The sequence below is a fragment of the Molothrus aeneus genome, chromosome 7 (assembly GCF_037042795.1).
Source record: "Molothrus aeneus isolate 106 chromosome 7, BPBGC_Maene_1.0, whole genome shotgun sequence".
Classification (NCBI taxonomy): Eukaryota; Metazoa; Chordata; class Aves; order Passeriformes; family Icteridae; genus Molothrus; species Molothrus aeneus.
The window spans coordinates 20,889,133-20,911,966 of record NC_089652.1 but is presented as its reverse complement, the minus strand read 5'-3'; the positions used below and the strand labels follow the sequence as shown (position 1 = coordinate 20,911,966).

The 22,834-nt window shown below is 37.2% G+C and overlaps 1 protein-coding gene across 1 annotated transcript in view; it reads right to left on the bottom strand.

The window, feature by feature from the left end:
• Nucleotides 1–853: 853 nt before the first annotated feature.
• Nucleotides 854–22,834, bottom strand: part of COBLL1 (cordon-bleu WH2 repeat protein like 1) — a 75,132-nt gene continuing 53,151 nt past the window's right edge. The window contains exons 9-15 of the mRNA XM_066554042.1: nucleotides 18,965–19,109; nucleotides 17,933–18,001; nucleotides 12,436–12,694; nucleotides 9,870–9,955; nucleotides 6,928–8,540; nucleotides 6,108–6,290; nucleotides 854–3,394 (exon numbers count right to left, since the gene is read on the bottom strand). Coding sequence (XP_066410139.1) covers nucleotides 3,308–3,394; nucleotides 6,108–6,290; nucleotides 6,928–8,540; nucleotides 9,870–9,955; nucleotides 12,436–12,694; nucleotides 17,933–18,001; nucleotides 18,965–19,109 — 2,442 coding nt within the window. The 3' untranslated portion in view covers nucleotides 854–3,307. The remainder of the gene's footprint in view (nucleotides 3,395–6,107; nucleotides 6,291–6,927; nucleotides 8,541–9,869; nucleotides 9,956–12,435; nucleotides 12,695–17,932; nucleotides 18,002–18,964; nucleotides 19,110–22,834) is intronic.

Here is a 22,834-nt window from a genome sequence, read left to right as displayed (position 1 = left end):
GTTGGCAGCATGCTAATCCTTGACCATGAGGCACCCACCTGTGCAGCTGCCTGGGTGCCCAGCTTGCTCCCAGTCCTCTGCCATTTAAAAAGGAAGATTTGTGCCATCCACTTCTTCAACCTTTGCTTCACTTCCTTGTTTCACTTAGGTGCTGAGTTTAGAATTGCAGCAGCTTGGCATTCATAGCGTGGGGATTTCCTTTTTGGTACATGCACTTTGAAACTGCAGGTGGCCAAATACACTTCAGTTAGCAGAATGCAAGTGTTTAATTAGCTTTTAGCAATTGAAGCAATGGAATAATGTCTGCTGATCAGACCAATCATGCTGTTTAACCAAAGGTGACCAATTTCAGCTCCTGCATTCCATCTCCCCATTTAGTTCAAGTATTTAATTTAGAAAACTGCAATCAGCTTAACTACTTAAAATATTCTTTTTATTGTATTATTGATAAATCAGAGCTATAAAAAGCCTTAAGCAAATGTGAAAGAAATTCATTTTTTCTTTCTTTGCCACTTCAGATTAAATGTGACTATAGCCTGTTAGATTGTAGTCTTTCTTGCTTTCTTGGAGATCACATAGGGGGGAAAAAGGAAAAAGACATTAAACAGGCCAACACATATAGCTGAGGGAAAACTATGAAAATCTGGGTCCAGCTATAGTTTATTAAATATTTTTTAAGTAGAAATATTTTAACCATTAGTAAGTACTCTAGTGGTTAATGTACACCAGCACTAGCACACTGAGTACACTAGCACTTGCAAACAGCCACTGCTGGCCAGATTTTTTTTAATAGCTATTAGAGGTTCTAGAGCAGAAATGTTTTTATGGTTGAATAATGAATAAACACATCAAGTTTATCAACAAGAGTTTCTCTAATAGACTTTAATAAAAGAGTGTAAGAAAAAAAAGCATCTGTAGAAATACAATAGCAAGATTTAAAAATGTCTTACATATACATGTTGGAAGAAGAGGGAAAGAGAAAGTTTAGCTAAACAAAATTGCCAGCTAGTCACAAGTCTCATTGAAGAGTTTCACAGTATTATAGCATGTGTAGACATTTCAATTAGTTATCAAGCAAGTTCAGTTACACAAAGAAGAAACCCTAAAATTCAAGCAAGGTGGTTTTAATTTCTGTTACATAAGATATTTGCCTTCAGGAGTTCACATGAAAAGGGAGTTTATTTTTAATATATGGGACTAAGAAGCATACAGTAGTACAGTTTTGTTGTCAAAACTAAAGAAAAGAACAAAGTATGGTTATTTGAACTTTCCCCAAAATAAGAAATTGGACTATGTTGATTTGTTTGAAAAAGTGAAACATCATATATATTTGTATTAGCACAGATGAAGATTAAATTTATTTTAATAAATAACTTTGGTCACCTTGGCAGAGAATACCAACATTTGAAAAAAACCTCTAACTACCACACACCCAAAGTACAAGGAAAAGACCCTTTCACAATGCAACCCCTTCTCTGGCAGTTTAAGATCAGCATGGTGTATTGGAATGCCTAAAACACAGACTTCAAAAATCACAACGAGCACAGACTACAATCCAGGGAGCAAGTTACAATTTTCAAGGCTGTCCCTCAAGACACCGTGATATCCAGAATGTAAGTCCCAGTTAGAAACTAGAAAAGCCCCTATATCTCACTATTTTCAAGTGAAGGTTGAAACTTTCTTTTGCAGTCAGACCCTGAAACAGATCTTTTGAACTACCATGTGAGCTTCCCCCACCCTCAGAATGAACTCTTGATTGGAGGCAAGAACAAGGAAGTGGTAACACATTGGACGTGGTAACGCCATTGACAAGGGACTAAGATACAGGAGAGAAAACAGGAGAGAACAGCAATGAAAAAAAATGTTCTTCAGATCTCTTTATGAATTTCTATTTACTAAAACATTTCTTAAAGGGTTTCAGCATTAAGTTATACAACACCATAACTTGTAACTGGTAAATTACTCTGTACTAGGAAAGTAATTAGACCTCTTTGAGATTATTGCACAAAAACCTGGCAGCAAACAATTTGAAAATGCACATATAGATCAGTTTCTGAAACTGAGTTACATAAGGTTTCTAAAATACAACATATATATATAGTTAGAGAATAGAAACGAAATAAAATTGCTTAATTTTAAATCAAGTCCAGCACAAAAATATTTTAATATGGCAAATACCCCAGGACTTGCTGCATGCATCCACAATGTAGCTATTTCATCATGAGTGTGATCTTATTTCCACCCCTCCCCCAAAATGTATAATCTTGACAAAAAACTCAAAATAGATAAAATATAATGTCGAACATTTTCTTTTAATAGATATTCCTATTTTTGTATTTAATGCTAATCTATAAATATGATATCTGACATAAGCATGATTTATGTGGTTTTGTGCGGTTTTAAGATTGAAATATATTAATAAGTTCAAAGCAGTTCATTTTTTAGTTATACTTCTAGTGAAAAAATATTCTATTTCATAAGGTATCAAAACTGGAATTTGTTTTTTATTAGTAAGTGACTCTAAGTTGATGGTTACTTAAAGATATAATTAGTTCACAAAAATTATTGCTTATCTGAGTGCTAGGTAAATACTATATACAGATATTTAAACAGTAGTAGAGAAACATCATGTCACACTACTGTTAAGAAAAGGTTATGAGTAGTACAAAAGTTTCCAATAATTTATGTTCTGATTTTTTTGTGTGTGTGCTACCAGAAAAAACAATTACAAGAAAATAAAAAAAAATCCAAATATATATCCCAATTACTGTCTGCTAAAGGAACAAAAACATCAATTTTTTTTTTAGACAGAAACAAAGTCTTGCATTGAATTAAGATTTCTACTAATTACAATTTTAATTTAATAAAGTAATATGGAGGCAGCATGTGGTATATTTAAGTTCATACAATCTGTTAAAGTAATACACAGTCGAAAATTAATTATTTAATCTAAACCTTTTAGGTCTCTTCCAATCTGTAATTTCAGCATAGTGCTACAAATTGTTTAGTCCAGACTAAAATCAAGAATCTTCAATTCTCATTCTATCATAAGCAAAGCTCACCTACACCTTGTCTTAAAACATTTTAGCAGCATAGTCAGCTTTATAAAGATAAAAAGGCAAAATATTACTATAATTTACATATTCTAATAATCTTTTCAAGGCATCAAATGACCCAGCTTGAAATTGTTATTACCGTTGACAAAAATATATTAACATATACTCGCATTTACACTTTCAAAAATTTGTAGTTAGTATTAAGTTGGCCTATGAAGCAGTAGTAAAGTGCAAAATATTTGGTATAATATCTAGGGATTAGCCTTAGCTTCTGTGGAATACAAAGGATTAAGCCTGGCTCTTCCATTGACAGCTATGGTGTTTGATGGAGGACCAACCTGGAGGCAGGGTGGGGGAAGAAAAAAAACAGAAAGAAAAAAATATTAGAGAAATGTTAACCTATATTTCCAGATTTTCCTCTCTCTAATATGTTACACAAGGTTATTTCATTTACTGTTCTTCTCACTGCAATGGAAGACCTCCTAATGATTTCGTAAGCTTATATTCTAAGGAAGAGGAAACAGAAGACATTACTAAGAAACATATTTTATCCTGACTAAAAATTTCATGTATAATTATTCAAAAGACATAATTTTTAGTCCTTCTCCACATCTGGTTGCAAAGAAATACTTTTGAAAGCATCACTAAACCAAATGTTTTTATTAAATATTGAACAAACCTGATTTCTTACTAAGTCTTCTAACAATTTATACCGTGGTAATGTTTCTTTTATCACAAGCAAACCGTAACTTTTAGCAGAGATAGCCAAAGCCTGATTTTCGGTGGAACTGCATAACCCAACAGCTCCAGCTGGAGTTAATGGGAGCTGTAGATGCTCCACAGCCATGAGAACCACATACCACAGCACACAGTTTACTAAACACAATAAAAACATTCTCAAGAGAAAAATCGTTAAAAAGAAACCTCACTTGACCCATTTTAAGTTAGTAATTACTGAGGGCCCTATTGAACAGGAAACACCAGCAACACAAAAGGCCACAGATCTCAGCACTGCATACTCACAACATATTAAGTAAAACAGAGGGTGAAAAATTAAAGAACTTGGCAAGCCGTGCCAGGATTTTATTTTTTAAATTGCTCTCAGAGCTGCAAGAAGAGAGATTATGATAAGAGGTAAAAAGAGAAGCAAGTACCTGACAGACATCTCTCATTGTTCAAATGGATCAGATTACTACTCCTTTTCCTGACTGCAGCACGATACTGGAAGCTATGAGGTGGATGCATTCTAGAAATCCTCTCAATTCTCAAAAGCACTTTTGGGTGCAAATAACTTATTGATACAAAATGCTTCATTTCTCTGCCCCACTACTGCCAGTTGTCCATGTTAAACATAAAATGAGACCATGTTTTTATTAAATTTGCTGTAGGCCAAAGAAATCTCTTTCTGCTGTCAGACATACCTGTACCAAAGCATATGCAATCTGAGAGCAAAAAGAACAGCATGTACAATTTTATGCTTGGCAAAACTTCAGTGAGTTCTTCACTGCATTTTGTTTGTGTTCCAGGGGTTTTTTTAAGCCTGGTTCAGATTTCTGTGCTGCAGAGTGCTCTTCTTTACAGTTACAGCTTCTTCATTATTATAATTTCTTCTTAAAAAGTACAGTCCTTTTATCACCCCAGTCTCAACATGTAATTTACTGACAAAGCTCATCTCCCACCCACAGAAGAGAAAGGGAGGGGAAAACCAATTTCAGTCATTATCTCTCTCCCCTTCCCCATGCCATTCTTGTACCTGACTGATAAAGACTATATGGGTCAACTCTACACTAAGAACATTTCTATTAAAAATAATGAATAAATAAATGAAGTGTCATATTATTCAGAATGTAATTATGCACTAGAAGAAAAAAAAATCCTAAAAATATATGCAAATAAAATCCAAACAGTATTTCTGGTAGAACAGATTTCACCTCTAACGGATTCTGAACAATACAGCATTTTCTTAATCTTATCCTGTTTTTAATATGATTACTGACATGTAGTTAAAAGCAATTCTACAGTGTATTATATACCATTTTTACTGACTAGAGATCAAACCCTACTTGAGCATGCTTGCAACTTTTCCAGGAAACTCAGTCTTCCTATTCACTGTAGAAATGATGGGAGATTTAACAAGCTTTAGAGAGGCTGTTGCACTGCTACACTGAAACAAAAACCTATGAAACAGAACGTTCCACTATCTGACCATTCACTGTGAGATTTTGACCCGAGGGAATCAGACTTCCATAAAACAAACAAAAATGTCCCTTGTATCCACCTACCCCACAGGATTAGGTTATTTCAAGTGGAAAAGGGAAGGAAAAAAAACCTTCTGAATTCCTTTGACCTTCTGCAATGAAAAATTATTCCTCAAAACAGAATGCAAATTACTAATGTGAAGTCAAGAAAACTTTGTGAAACTATGATTTTCTGGTTGCATACTTAAAGCAGTACAGATTTTAGAAATGCAGACTGTTTTACCCAATGAGAGATATCTAGGTTAATTTTAGGAGAGAAAGTTTTTAACCAGAGGGGGTAGGGGAAGATGGTCCTTCTGGGACTGCTGACAAAAGATTGAGAAATATCTTAGTTATGATGCCTAACAGATTAAGGACCTGATAAAGTGTAATAAATAAGAAAATTGTCTTCAGAAACGTGTGTTATCTGTCTGAAAAAGATTGTAGCCACTTCAGGTCTAGAACAAAGCTGTTCAGCAGGTTTTCTAAAGCCAAACCTTTTCAAACCATGTAAACAAACAAATCAGATTTTATGGACAGGATACTTAATGATAACCTAGAATAACCTTCATTTCAGGAAGATTTTGATTACGTTCGTACTGTACGAAATTACAGACATTTGAAGCTCTGTGGGTGCATTCACCAGTTTATTCTGCAAAACTGACCCTCTTCCCCACCTCCCTTCCCATTGTTAAGAGACCTCTTGGCAGCAGTTTGTGCCAACACTAACTGCTTTTAGAATCAGGCATTAGTATGGTAATTCTGAAGGAAGTACCATGAGTTCTTTGTTTTGGATGCAATGATGAAAACTCACCCTTTTCAATTTGGCAGCAGCTTCTCCAGAGCGGATTGCAGCCAGCAGGCTCTGGTGGATCTGTTCGGGGTCAGCGCGCGGGAGCGTCATCACGGTTTGTCTCTTAGTGACAGGGCGTGGGTGGTCAGGGGAAGCACCTGACTGCGCCTGACTCTTCTGCTCACTATGCACATAGCTGTCTTTCTATAAAGGGAGGAATTGGAAGGAAAAGAAGCCAAAAAGTTTTCATCTGAATTAGTTATAAATGGAAATCTGAAACAACCTGGCACAAGGTTGCATAGCAAACTGCTGCCATTCTAGTGTTTGCTGGTTCAAGATTTCTGACATCAGCCACATTTCCAGCATAGCACATAGTTTCTTTCTCATGTAATTATGCTAGCAAAGCTTTATAGCTCCATTCAAGTGTGCTTGTGGCATGACCACTTGAAGCCAAATGGATCATACCACTCAGAATTAAATTTAAGAAACCAAGACATAGAACTATAAAGAACAAATTGTAAACACTCCAAACATAAAAATAAGTACTACACAGGATATATAACTATTTAATTTACAGTTCTTTAAAGTAGGGGATGCTAATTATGGCAGGAAATAATTATCTCCAATCATCTGAATGATGTTGCTTTCATTTTTAACATTCCCTGTATTCCTGCACTTCATTATAATGCTGTGCTGCTGGTGGACACCAGGGGGACAGGGTGTTTTCCCTGCACAAATACAGCACTTTCTGGCCAGGAAGCAGTTCAGAAACAAGCCTTTACGTTGGTTGCACTTAATGGCATAGGATCCACAGTCAATTTGTATTAGAAATAAAGTTTACCTTATCCATTAGACTATTTTGTGACCCCGCTGTTATGGTCTGTAAGGAAGGACTTTTCACTTCAGGCATGGAGGTAGCTGAGGAGAATCCAGCTGCCGAAGGGACAGAGGAGAATTCCACTGGAAATTCCTCTCTGGGCGCCTGGCTAGTGATTGTACGCGTCTTATTGAATGATTGTGACCTTTTGACGGCAGATGAGACAGCAAGAGCAAAAGGGGATGGTCTTGAGCTGGAGTATGGCTTTGGAACTGCAAAATTTCTGAGAGTTCTTAGATTCAGTGGTGCTGGAGGACAAGAGGGAACATTTAAAGGCTTATTGCTTTTAACAGGAGAAGTGGAAGATTCAATGATTTTTCCATCATCAACTTTTTCTTGATCTGCAGGAGGAGAGGGACTACTTGTTTTTTGTAAAGCCAAAGAAGTCAAATCAGGTGATGAGATTTTTTTACCCATCTCTGTATTCTTAACTTCATTTTGAATTGAATTAGGAGCACAAACTGTGCTTCTGGCAACTGCAGATGTCACATAGTGACCTGATGCTCTTCGCTGCATCTGCAGATAAAAAGAACTAGGCTTCATTGTAGGACTTAATGGACTTAATGCATTTGACTTGTCCTGAGTCTCAGAAGAAGCATTTGTATTATCCAAGTTTAGCTTCAGTGGGACAGGCTGCCTGAAAGACTCTCTTTCCATCTGGTTGCTCTCGGTAGCAATCTCACCTCCAGAGGTCACAGTATGCTCAGAAATGCTGTTCACTCTCTGCAGCAGACCATTTGCTGCTGCAGATTCATTTTGTGACCCAACCTGTAAAGGACCCACACTTTCTGACAGATGAGGAATTTCAGTTTGCACTATGACTTCTTTGGGGTCTTCCAAAGAAGATACCTCTTGATCCTTATGATCTGATAGAACTTCTGATTCCCAGCTCTTCATCATTTCTAAGAATTTTGGAGGCACTATCTTATAAGTAGTCATCCCAATTTTTGGTATGTAATCCCTTGTAATTTCATTAGCAGGTTTGGGTTTAGGTTTGGTGTCCGGTCTATAAAAAGGCTGACCTTTTACAGGAGAGTCATCTGGAGTTTCAGCAGTTGTTCCTGGTGAAGCAAAATCACTGCCATTTATATAGATGTGACTCTGGTCTTTTATTGGAATTACTTTTGTATGAGTAACTTCTTGTGTCTCAAGATTTTGTTCTACTGAAGTATCTTCACTCTCTTGATGCATTCCATGCATCACTTGAGCAAGGGAGTTGCTCTTATCTCTGTTGTGTTGAGGAATCAGTTCTCTAAATGTGGATGATTCAACAGCCTGAGGAACAGTAATTTCCTTCTGTGCAGTCCTTCCCAAATTGCTATCCAAAGTCTGGATTCCAACATCCTGAGTTTTTACTGTGTCCAAGCCAGTTGGATTTGTTTTGCCATCTTGCTTTTCTGAAACCAGTTGAGGATAATTCCTATGACTTACAGAGATGTCATTTTTACATGCCTGGCAGTTTGATAGTCTGTCAATTTCAAGCTTGTTATTCTCTTGAAAATCTACTGTTTTAATTTCGGCTGTCTGAAGTTCTTTCCCTTCTTCTGTTGTTGCAAGGAGTTTTGTATCACTGTGATCTTCAAGTTAAAGAAATATTCCAAAATTAATACAAATGCCAAAAAGATTCAAGCTTCCTTATTACATCACGAAGCTCTGCATCCAGTGTATTTAGTAACAATTACTAGCTTCTCACTGATGCTAATATTTTCCCTAACCCTTTTAAAGATATATTTATATTTGATTAATATAAATAATTGCATTCTAACTCAAGTATTCTTCCTTAATAAACAGGTTACAGATGCCATGCATCAACTTAGTAGAAAAAACTATTCTAGAACAATTTGAAAACTGCTAATGAATTTTATACGCATCAGTGACTCAAGACCTCAAGGACTATTCAATATTGAGTTAGATGCATTTTTATTTAGTTCTACACATCTGTGGCTTCTGTTCTTAAATTTTAATGTTACAAATCCTGTCAAGTACACCTCATGTATTTGTACAAGGAAACAATTGAAAAACATATGGACAAGAGCAATTTGCCAAACCTATTTTTCCTACCTTTTAGCTGGTCTGATAATTCAATTTTCTACCTCTGGACTAAACATGTGATCATCTCCCAAACACATGAATATTTTGGTCAAATTCTTTTAAACACAATATTGGTAAAAAATAGATTTTTCAGGAATAGTTCATATGGAGTGGTATTTTGTAGGGGGAAAAAAGCCTCATTTCATGTATGCTATAAAACGGTAGTTAAAATTTATATCACATATAAACAGGACTTGTGCTGTTATGATTTATTAACAGAGGTGCACTGAGTATAAAAGACTATAGAAGGCCTAATATATAAATCTGAAAATCAGTGTGACAAAAGAACAAAATAAATCAGTCAGGCCACTAAGTCCACAGAGAAATTTATGGCCCATTAGATGCACAGGATGTCGTAATTTTGTTTCAGATCAGTGTGCCACTTTCCGTTACTTGTGCTTAAAAATATTTGCAATTTTATGCAGAAAACTCACCCTAATTTCATAAGCAAGGAACAATTGATGGCTTCTTCTTCCCCAGTGGGATGTGGCAGCCATGTCACCCTATGTGGCAGGATTGCCTTTGTGTCCAGCCTTCCCCCTCCTCAGCACTGTCCCACCCACACCATCCTATAACAGCACAAGGCAGCTTTGACTACTGCTAAAACAAAAATATATTAAAAACAACCCCCAAAAAAACCCCAAAACTGCAGCCAATTCTTGTCACCTCATCTCAAAGAAAACACACTAGAGCTAGAGCAAGTGGAAAGAAAATAATCTGATTATAACAATCCAAGAGTTGACTATATAGCCGTTTCTTCAAAGGAATAGGAAAGTTCAAGCTTCAAGTATTAACAACAAGTAGGAACTACTCACCGACATTTTTATTTTGGTCTAAAATTTCAAGCTTCCTATCTGTTTGAAATCCAGCATCCTCACTGCTTATCTTAGTCTGTAGTCCTCTGCAAAGCACAACAGTACGTTAAATATGCTGGTATCATTCATTTCAGTAAACAGAAGGAATGATGCAAGAGAACTGGCAATATTCTCCAAACACAGATGGACAAAACAGAACCGCTCTGCCAAACACTGGAATACTCAACAGAATCAATTTAAAAAAAAAAAAAAAGAGTAAATGCTGCCATGATATTTTACCAAAATGACATGCAGCTCTACTTGCTTCTGTGTAAGCAGATGATCAGTCTTCCCTTGTCTTCTCCCCCTCCTTTTGTTTACATGTGCAGCTTGAACAACCCACTTTCCAACAGCAACTCCATTCCAGTGAAGCCACAATGGTTCTTCACTCATATAAAGTTTCCTGACACCCTCAATCTAAAATGTGTCCCTGACTTTGTCCCCGGCATGCTGCATGAGACACTGACTGAGTATGAACACATGAACTGAGCAGTACAGACTTCTCAAAGTAGTCCCTTTCAAGAAATACCTTGAGAACAGCAAAGAAACACACAGCCAACATGTTACTTGCATTCTAAACATCTTGGAAAACATGCAATATCTATTGTCCTTATTTCTCTTGGGACAAGAGAACTGCAAATGTTCTGAATAAAAACCTCATCTTTTTGGGTGTGGGGGGGACATATTAAGCCCTTGGCTTCAAAAGGTAAATGAAAAAGGCAAAAATACTTTAAAATTTATTGATAAAACATTATTAAAACTTCAAACTTTATTCAAGGTATTTTTATAATATGTAGTTAGAAATACTGGCATTATAAAGATTTCAAATTATTTGCCACATCAAATGCATTAGTTGTCAGAACCAGTGCTTTGAGCTGACACATCTGCTTTGAATCATTTAAGATGATAAATTTCTCAATAACCATCCATGCTTGTGTTGTCTGTGTAGTCCCAAACACACTTTAAGTGTCCCATAAACTGCTGAACAGCATATGCTCTCAAAATTATTGCTAGAAGAAAGTTAAAGCTCAGTCCCTCACCCTGTTCTCTTGCTTAGCTCCATTCCTTTTAACAGAGAAGGGTGACTGAGCTAAATCTATTAACAACAGGCTGAACTAGATTTTTAATAGGAATTAAAAAAAAAATCAAATCAAAACCCACCAAATCCAAAAGCCACAAAACACCATGGAGTATCATTATAGAAATTAGTGATTTTGACTGGAATATTTTGCATGTATCCTAGGCTGTATTAAAAAGAAACACTTCTCAAGGTAACTAGATCTTATACATAAGATCAAAATTATCTAAAGTTTTCCAGAAAACTTGTCAGAGAAGCCCCACTCCTCATTTTGGAATCCCCAAGATATTTCAGGAAGCAACTGCCAACTCTAAAGCCAGAGTGCAGTACCTTCTACCTGATCATCACCAGACATGAAAGACATGAAAGGTCACTACCAATTCATAGGTTGGACGGGAAAGAAAAATCCCTTGGACAATTAGGCAAACTGGCCCAATAACACAGGCCTGACAAATTGCAAATTGAAGACAATTTATTAGATCCATAAAGAGGAGAAACACCCAAGCAACTGGGACAATATTCACCAGGACAGAGTATCAAAGATTTTTGCAAAGCCACATTTGGCCTTGGACTGACAAAAATGTCCCTTCAAAAACAAGTCAAACCTTCTTTACTACCTTGAAAGTTCTTGGCTACTAGGGCAGTCACACATTTTGGCTTCAGTACAATAATCGAAATAGTCCTTTCAATTTAATTTGGGAACAGTAGCCAGCTTAGTTGCCCCAGGGAACAGAGAAATAGTGAATTACATTAACACAATGGGACTTCTCTGGACAATCAACATTTATTTCAAGCAGGCACTAACTCATGTTGGAAACCTGCTGAGTCAGGTAGTTTAACAAACATGCTGAAGGGCAAAGGTACAGCATCACCAGAAGGGAAAAAGAGCGGTTAAGGAAACTAATGTGTTTATTCTTTAAAAAAGCTGAATTAACTTGTTTTCCTGAGAGCAAATGGATTGAGACAGGTCAAGACCACATATAAGGAAAAGAAAAAATAAAAATTAAAGCCAAAACAAATATGCAAGCAATAAGAATCATGCCCAAAAGAACAGAAATGGCTGATGTATCTGTTTTCCCCCATCTGCAAGAATGAATTGGTACATTTTTATTTAACTAATCAATCCAAATTTTTTTTGCAGCATTCTGCTCTAGTAAATACACTGGACATTTTAGAGCTGGGTTCAGCTTTTCTGGGCTCCAGCTGTTTGAGTAGTAAGGAAAAGGAAGATTAAACAGAACTGCAGAACACTTCATTGTCATTTTTGTTGAAAAGCTGCATGAATTACTGTGCACAGAAGAGCGCTACAATGAAAGCAAAGCATATTAAAGCTCATTCCTCTCTCACAATTCTCTATTCTGTGCTTCACAATGAAACAGCACTCTGTATTTTATTTGCCTCCCCCATTGTCCCCCCAATGCTCCTTCCTTTGTCACAAAACGTACTTACTTGCCATCTGTGCTCATATTTTCTTGTTTTTCTTCCTCGAAGCTTTGCGCGTTGTCTGTGGGAACACTGCCAGGAGCAGGAGCTGATGAAGCAGGATCATTTTTGTCATTTCCCAGTGATACCTCAGCAGAGCTGAAGGCTGCAGTAACCTCTCCTGTCCCAGGAGAGGTGTTGGTGCTTCCACTGTCCTCTCCCTGTTGCACACCTATCTCCTCCCTTTCATCAATCTCTTCCAGGTTGCATTCTGAGCTCCTTACATCTACAGACACAAAAGAAAGGAAAAGAAAGTAAAAATACCTCCAAACCAACAAAGCCCAAACCAACCCACAGCTCTCAATGCAGGTTGTAGATTAAAAGGGACTGTTCAAGGCAGCCTAAATAATTTGAAGAAGAAAAGCAGATTTTTTTTTTCATAATTCAGGTAAATTTAAAAAAAAAAAAAATTTAAGAGATCCATTCAATCTTCACAGAATTCGCTGTTTCTTTTCAATTCTCTCTCTTGACACAAGAATATGCTGATCACCGTGCTACTGTCCATCTAGTTCTGTATCTACTGCAAAACATTTTCCATATTTAACCCAAGTATTGAATTAGGATTGTTACATATATTTTCATTTATCTCATAACCCCAAATTTCATGGAGGTGGACAGTTGCTTTTACTCAGACTTCTTGTACTTCCATTAGCTCTCCAGTGAGTTTTAAAACACACAGTTCCTCTATATCAGAGTAGGAATGTTCAAGAACTAAATAAAGGGTAACCGAAATACCAATTTTGTCCATGGTTTGAACAAGTTTCACCACCAGTATGAAAAATTTCCCATAACCATCCTAAGTGTATTAAAGTGTCTTGTGCAGTGCTTCATGTTACAGTACAAAAATAAAGTTCATAGAAAAGTGCTAATCCATTAAAATGCTGCCATTTGGAGCCAGACAACAGTTCAACTAAAAGGTTGAGTTGCTGGATTAGGACACAGATAAATCAGTGTACTTGAATTAATAAATACACCTGACCAGGGTACTCCCATCAGCTTTGGGTGCATTCACACCTGTTAGGGACAAGCCTTGCACTTGGACAATTAGACTTCAGTCTAAGCAGCATCAGTAAATTTCCAAGTGTAAACCAAAGTCAACAAAGAAAACAAAAAGGAATACTGGAAAGTTGCAGATCCCAGAGTACCAAAAAAAAAACTTAGACTGACAAAAATGTTAGATTGACCTTTCTTAGTGGCTGGTATCCTAAAATGCTTCCAGTACCTCTAGAGAAGTACAGTGTTATAGAAAAGTAATAAGATAATGTATGTATTGGACGAAGGCTCCGTACAAAACAGAAACTTTGGAGTTTACAATAAGGTCATTAGTCAAGAGTTCAGTAATACCAAAGATACTCATTCAGAGTTACAGAGAAACTACAAAAGCCAAATATTTTACTGTTTAATTCTTAGTTTTATATTGCAATCTTGTAATAGTGTTTTGTAGTTACAAATTAAGCAATGTGATCAACACATGCCATAGTGCTGAATGCAGAGGCAATTTAAAGCCCCAAGGAAAGAAAGGCAAGACTGCAAAGTGGTTCAGGTGAGCTCCTTTCCTGTGGATTTGGCACAGGTACATACAAATATGTCGCATTGGTATTACAGGGACTCCTACAGGTTTACTAGTCATAAGGGCCTTCTCTTCCTTTCATTGTCCATCAACCCCTTTTCCACCTAGGGAACATTCATTCCCAGCAGCCTCATGCTTAGGGGAATCATTTTGGTGATGGCAGTATCATTTCATGTGTGACGAGTTAAATATATATCTGTCAAAATGAAAAAACAAAGCATAACAGAATGTGAGCAAACATTGAACTGGCTAAGATTATCCCACAGCCCTAACTGGCTCTCTAGAACATTGCCTCCTTCACTGGTGAGACCTATTATGCCATGGGCCTGAGCCATCACCAACAACAGGAACAAAGACTGAGATTTTCAGTCTAAATGCTCTATGGAAACCTGAATTAGACAACAAAGAAGAGCCAGGACTTCTGACAAGAGAAGTGGAAGCATTCTGGAGCTGCTATGGCTTTGTGCCCAGGCACTGCTGGCATTCTCTGCTGCTTTTCCTCTGGAGACGACTGTAACAAAGGCTGAGTTGTATCTATACTCCTGGGATGGAAACTTAGCTTGGGTTGGTAGGAGACATTCCTGACATTCCTGCTATGTGAAAGTCTGTTCTTTGCTGTGCTAGAAACACCCCCAAGCATTGGGGTCAACTAACCTGACCTACAAATGGATAATACTAAACAAAAACAGCCCTCACACTTCTTAAGAAATGCTCTACCTCATCTCTCAGCATAAGATCAGCCCTGCTTGCTAGTGGATTTTCATCTGTTACTGGGTCTGGTTCCAGACCTGGGCCATCACTGCTGCAGGAGAATAAAACTGAATACATTTGAACACAAACAACGTTTAAAAGCCATCCTTCACTTACGTCATGCAGATAACTCCCTAGGGGAGCACTTCAAATTCGGATTTGTCTCCAAACCCTCAGTCTATAGCTTTTGCATGCAACATGGAAGAACTTACAGCAATATTGGCTATATACTGTTGTCTTATTGCTTATACAACTTATCCGTAGTTCCATAGGTAACATAAATCACATTTCTACCTGCATATAGTTTATTCTCTGGGAACATTAGTCACTGGGCTTTAAGTAGCCCTAAATCAATATAGCTAGAGTGTGTCACTGTGAAGGTAGATCTATAGATGAGTACACACATCTATATACATATAAACACCCACACACCCCCCTGATGACTGAGATACCAACTGCAAGTCTCCTTTGAGCAGTAAGAATACCCCATGCCCAGCAGAGAACAGGCTGGTGCTACTCTGTGAGCTCTCCTGCTCATAAGCACCAGAGCCTGAAAGCCTGACTACACCATGCAAATCTGCTCTTGACTCCACAGCCCCTAACAAGGTGCTTAAGAAATACTGTAACCAATAGGATTATATCAAGGGATTTGTTTGATGGAAAGTTTTCTAAAAATCTCTGATTTCAAAATTCACTTTGAACACTGTTTTACTGTCTTCCCTAGAAAAGTAAAGACTAATAATTAATTAAACTTTGGGAAGGTGAACAAAAATTATAATTGATAAAGAGAATTGTTGTTTATAATGCCTAATTACTTCTCTGTCAATGCTTATTCTAGTAGACGTGTGTCTTCAAACTACTTTTGTCAAGGTACACAGTTTTTACACCATGGGAAAATTGTCATTTTACAAGGGAAATGTTGCCTATTCCATACTATATAATGTATATGGGTCTAAGTAGTGCATAGCTAAGAGAAACCAAAACATTCGCAGTAGTTCATTTTAGGGCAAAAGGTAACACTGTATTTGCAGCTTAAGTTTTTTTGCTTATTTGCTGAAGTAACACTGCATAACAGAACCACTCTGGAATGACAGTCACAGCCAAACAAAAACTCACAATGCTTCCCAGATGCCTGACAAACAAAGCAATATTAATCCAAATGGAAGGAACTCCTGGGTTTTGGTGAAGTTAAAATTATGTCCAACTTTGCAATTTAGGTGATACTGAACTATTTTATCCATTTAAAAAAATACCCAAACACAGATAATTTTCAGACTAGGAATAGGACAAGTGTATTGCATCTGACTTTGGTGCAGGTTAAGTTTGTTTCTCCAGCATGAGGGCCTTTACTATAAGGAGCCTTTATACACAGGCCTCATGACAGTTTCAGAGATGCCACCAGAGAGCAGCACTATCCCATGAGAAAAAAAAAGAGGCAATGAAGCTGTGCTATGTGACTTATATGTACATTAAAAAAAAACTGCACTACATTAAGTCTTCAGCAAAGGACACTGCATGAAGACACGAGGAAAACTAGAGACTGAAGATTGTCACTAACTGCAAAGGTAAATCCAAGGGCTCAACATAGACTGCCCTAAGCCCAGTAAAGATGATTGCCTTTTTCTATTTCTTTCCATTACAGCTTAAATTAAAATACTTAATTACAGAACTCAAATGCCTCAAGCAGAAGTTTCTAAATCTAAAAAATAAACAAGCCATTTCTTTGAAGTTCAGGGTTGTTTATCTACACAGCACTTGTTAATTACAGTGATGGGAAAGGCAAAAATTCTAGCACAGATTAACAATCTTAAGATGGAAACAAGTAGAAGAAAACAAAAAAACTTGATTTAAAATCACAGTATGATGAACTTGCTCATCTTAGACCCATTGCATTTGGACAGACAGTTTTCAACACACAAAATTCAGTGCTAATAAACAAACCACACACTCAGATTTGATTATTCTCTTTCATCTGCTGCAACAGCTAAGACAAGGAAAGGTTACAACTTTGTGAGATCTTCAACCCCAGACTCCACAGTATAGGTTCACACTCCCATTTAGTACGTTACATATTGTTTCTACTTTATGTCTTTTTCAATAGTTTACATAAATTGCCCTAAACGCAAACCAAGCCCAAGTTTACTGATTACTGTTTTTTATTTTTCCCCCTTTGCCAGAGGCCTATCATCCTAGCAGGTGACTTTCAGCTCTTGTGGTACATTGTTTTACCACTCCAAACAATTTGACTGGCATACAGAATAAAACAGCTGGAAAACTACTTAAAAATACCTGTTAACTAGCATAGTAACTGAGTGCTTAGCCTTATATAATGACAGTAGCACTCCACAGGCTTAGCATTTATATACTTGATTCTTAAAAAATTCATTGAAGAGTTATTTTTTAGACTGCACTGGCACTGATTATTCTAAAAGCTTTTGCAAATTTTAGAAGACTCCTAGATGTTGTATACTGTAACTGAACCCCACAGTCTGGTGCTTACAAACAACAGTATTTCACAGTACAAACTGCATAAATTTAAAAAAGCATTATGTTCAACAGCTAAATAATTGTATTTTAAACAGATATACTTTCATAAATCACATTTTTCCCATAATACCCAACAAATAATTTAATGTATAAACAGCTATTTATGCATTCAGTTTGGATTTACAACTTATGTTTTCAAGGGCTGTTCAGATGTCAACCAAAAGCCAGGCACAGATTTGCTCCTGCCCCTATGTTATGCAGGTCAAGGGCAGCACAAGGCAGGGTTCTAAAAACAACACTGGGCTTGAGCTTTTGAAAAGCTTGTTATGAGGTACAAAAAAAATCACAGAAATTCTGCATAGTTCTTCTCTGTAACTTGTAAGGAAGGAGAGAAATCAGAGATAATGTTTAGTTTATTAAATCTAAAGCACAGATAGCAACACAAAATATATTGTATTTGTTTCTGTAGACAACAAAGGTAAAATATTCTTATTTTAGAAAGCCACATTTTTATTTCAAAGGAAAACTTAATTGATCTGAAGCACTAAAATTAGTTCTATACTTATGACACATCCATAGTATAGTAATTTATTGCTATGAATTAACATAACTTGCTAGGAAATAAACTTTATCAGTACTTTTGTAGAAACAACCAACCTTTTTCAGGCTGCATTTCAGTGGCTCTTCCTTCCACTTTAGTGAAGGCTGATTCTGTTGACTCTATTACTGCAAAAAGTGAAGCAACAACCTTTACCACCTCTCACTTTCAGCACCAGAAAAAGTTCTAATACAATGTTAGATTGTGGTCATACATACTAGTGACTTCTTCAATAAACTCCCCTGAAACAATTGGTTCTTGTTGACACATTTTCCAGATATTTTAATCTCAACCCTTAGGTATTTTTGAACCAGAAAACTGAATTTCTGATCAAATGGAAGAATTATAAAACATCAAGTGGACTTTCTCTGAGATTCTTCTAGTCAGTTCATTTGCTGTTATATTCTCTCTGATCCAGAGTAGCTAATCTTTTCTCCCCACCCCAAGCAGTCCATCTGAGTAACATAAACACAATTCTATACTTAACCTAAATATAATTAATTTGGTATTGTCTGGGTTTTTTTTCTGATCTGCATGCTCTAAATACCTCTCTTTCTCACACTTGTGGGAAAATAAGAGAAGATTGATGAGGAGCATTGTAAACACACTCAAGTGACTTGCAGTAGGGGTGCAAAACCCCACATATATGATATTAATTGCTTTTTAATCTTGTGTGTTTGACAAGTGGAACACCTGTGTTCAGATAACATAAGGCCTGTGATTAGACTTACAAGGCATCTTATGAGGCATGCTGGAGATTCCTGCCCTGCTGTGGGTAAGATCAAAGCACTGTGGCAAATACACCTGTGTGAATCCCTGACACAGAGGAAGGGAGCAGGTTTGGCAGCTATCTGGCATGGGCTGAGCTCTGTGGTGCTGATGTTCCCACTTGGGTTCCCACCTGGACACCTCTGCCTAGGCACTGCTTCCAGGCTGCCCCGGCTGGTGAGGTAACATCAATAAACGCATCCTTGCATCTGCACTTTTGTGGTTGCTCACTTGAGGTTCTGATCTCATAAGGTGGCATTACCTTAATGTTTAGCCAGCTGTACTTTCTGTTGCCTTCCAATTAAACAGCATAAAAAGATTACCAGGCTCATTACTGCTTTCCCTTTGATCTTCTGGTGCTCTGGAGGGTGGCGAGGGTGCCTTGCGCTTCGTCCTGCGCAGCGAGGAGTTCACGGCAGCGGAGTCGCTGAGCGGCAGGGAACCTTTCCGCACCAACCCCACAGGGGCCTGCCGAGGGACACGGGGCAGGAAGATTATTAGCAATCAGTGGAAAACAGTGAAACAGCTCCAGTAATTATTCTCCAAAAGTATTTCTAATATTCATTTCGGAAAGAGAGAACATATTACCAAATGTATTGTGTTTTTCATCTTAATTCCTCCAAGGAGTTGTTTTTAAAAAAAAAATATTTTCTCGAGTAATTGAATATATTCACAGATGTGCAACATAGAGCAATAGAAGAAAATCAGTTGTTACATAGAGTCTAAAAGAGATTTTGAATTTTTTTATGCCCAAAGGCTATTCTACAAACACAAAATAAATCTTTTCTAAAAGTAGCTAAAATCATTGTGGAAAGAAGTTTCAACTACATCCTACCACAATGACATAACACAGTGTTTCCGTCTCCATTCTTCCAACAGCAGTCCTAATTAGCCTGTATACATAATTAGTATTAATTTCTTTCCCTCCTTGAAATACTTGAACTTTCATAAAAATTTTGAAAATGCCTGATTTCAAAACTTATCAAGTACAACTGTCTTAGAATATTTAAGAAAGTTAAATTTAGTAAGTTGCAAAAAAAAGTTATAGTACCATCTGATGTTACAGCATAGTAATGCCCTCATTATTGTAGCAAAAGTAAAAAATCTTAATTCACAAATAATCAAAACAATTTAAAAATGGACAAAGGATACCTGCTGAAGACCTCATATTTTTATGATATAGCAGTCCAATTACATTTTAAGCTGTTTTTAGAAACACATTCTCTGTCTCAGAAAGACAGTGGTTGTAAATTTGCCTGCCATTCCTAACTACAGTTTGCCTTATGCTGAAGAAAATTATAATATCCACATCTATTAGATAGACAGTGTTCAGGATCCCAGCAATAAAGGAATGCAATTTTGGAACTGGACACAGCTGCCTGTTTCTGTAGTAATTCTGATTCCTATCACTTGTCCACTCAATAAAATAAAATCCTGAAGTGACATTCATTTCTGTCTAGGATCCACACAGTTGAGTGGGGGGGTCATCTCCAGAGAACTTCTCTGTGCTTCAATTAACCGGCCTGCTTCACAAAGCACAGTATCAAGGAACAGAGAAGGCATAAAGACACCCACATACTCTTGTTTCACTGACAATCCTTTCAAAAACATCAGACAATAGAATTGTTGACCGTGTCAATTTCCATGGGAAAAGATGCTTATGATTTAGAAAGCTACCACTGAACAAATATACAAAGATTCCACAGCGAGTGGGATATTAAAAGCTGCAGCATTTGGTTGTATATACAATCAAATCTACAAAGAAAATAACTACAACAAAACAGATACTGTCACAAGCTGTCGTCTGTCAGGGAGTGTTTGGCAGGTCCCATGAGACTGCAGTACAATACCTGAATGCATGAGCAGGGCTTTGAATGAAAAACTATCTTCTGAGCCACCCTGGGCACCGTCAGTCATCTGCTTTGTCCCACCCTGATATCAGGTACAACAGAGCCACAGATACTGCACTATAAGGAACACCACTGTCCCAAAAATGTACAAATAATTCTATCCACCACTCTAACGCCAGAGCAAGCACTCAAACCTTTTACAGCAAAGCAAGAGTCAGGGTTTAAGGGAGAAAACATAAAGCACAAGGTGAAATGTTCTTTTAAGAGCACCAAATGATAGGAACACAGCACTCCTAATTAAAAATACTTGCATGCTTGAGTAGTTTTTAAACAAGTAAATTTCTAGATTAAAATGTCACACAACAAAAAACACTTTACACTTTTATCATTTCTTATTCACAGTTCCAAAATAGTTCTTAAAAAGTAAAAATAATTGATAGTATTCAGCCTTTGAATTTATTCAGGAGGGGATATCAAATACAATATTATTTCCCCAAATGAGGTTTTTTTCTTGCTGAAGCATTTCCTCCTTACAGTTGGGCAGTTGTGTTTGTCTGCTCTCTGGCAGCTGTGCTGAGGCTGCAGCCCCTCAGCTCTGCACAAAGTCACATTTCCCTGTTCCAAGGTCTGCACCTGCTGTGCTGCATGCGGCTCCCTCAGCGACTCGGGTGGCTCCGGGCTCTGCGCAAGCTCACTCGCTGAGCAGATGTCACCAGAGTTCCCTCTGCACACAACAAGAGTGTGTGTGTGTGGGGACGGGAAATGTTCTCAGCATAAGAGCACAAATGCTACTAGAAGATTTTTATAAGCCTTTCTACTGCCCTTTGCATCCAAAGAAACAAACAATTTGCAAAGAGAGATTTCAAGTAAGTACTAAATGTTCCAGTTAAGGTTCAAGTGTTGAACAGATTTTCTCAGGAATTATTCAACATATGAATATTAAGAGCTTTCAAATCCTAACAAAGGCAGTAATGTGAAAATAGTACTTTAAACAGATGGAAAAAAATTAAAATTATGTTATTAAGACATATCTGACAAAGCTTTGGAATATACATCTGGGTGTTCATGTGTCATACCAACTGCCTATGATAACCAGTGCTTTATCAGTTACATTTAAATTAAAATTCTTGTTAGGATCACTAAAGTAATTAACTGTGTTTATGCAGAAACACCAGTGAACTCTGTTGTAACTTCTATAACACATGCAGGAGTTCTACTTTTAACACCACGCACCCTCTTCATCCTGCAACAAGCAAGGGTGGATATGAAAACTTTTTAATCTCAAATTAGACACCAAATTCCACCCCAAGCAAACACTAGTGGATGCCAGTGCTTCCCAAGTTCCAGCCTCCACAAGCAGTGGCAGACATAGTGCCTTGCCCTGCTTTTCATTTCAAAAAACGCAAATCAAGGTAATCAAGGCACAGTAATTTTGAAGCTGCAATGGAAGCAAAAAACCAAAAAGCATTTGGGAATGAATACAGTGGTAGTGGGGCATTTCAGTGTGCTGGAAAGCCTACCTCATACCAAGGATCACTAGAGAGAAATTTTCATATCAACACATCCTACCTCTTTTGCTCCATACACATCTATGTTTAACAGAGAAATATAGGTGAGTGTATCATATAGGGATAGCAAAGCACATTGCTACTCATATTTCCAATATTTCTTTCTTCCCTTTGTATATGCAGGCATATGTCCAAGGAGTAACAGCAAAAAATATGTATTTGCTCCTACAGTAACTCATGCACTCAATTTCTATTACATGGCTTAAGCTCCCCAAAACACTTAAACTTATCCTAAGTACTACAAAGGAAGTAATATACCTCTGACACATTGGAAAGAAAAGACATACAGAATATATTTGAAGAAACTCAGCTAGTGATATTCTGTCCAAACAACCAATATGACTATTTTCTCCTAGGATTTATCTTGCTGGTAAAGAGGCAAATACAATAAAGGAGTAAAGTTATGCATCTGATATACTGAAAAGTGGATGCATTCAACATTCATCACCAATTCTGAAACATTTCAGAATAATATCAGATTATCTTCATGCAAACTTCAGATAGTCCTGAGCACTCTCTACCCTGGCTCTACCCAAAACTTCCCTGCTGTCCATAGTGCTCAATGCATCATTGTCCAACTTCTTCTTTAAAGAGCTGACCATAAAGTGCAGGCAAGCCTCTGGCATAATTTCTTCAGCATGGAACTCACCCCTCACAGAAATCCTAACTAAGCCGTCCTGTGACAATGGCTTAAAAAAACTTTTCAGAAGTACTTTATGGTTTAGCTGCTTCCCACCCTTCACCCATCTTCTTCCTTTTCTTTTTTAAGAGGTAG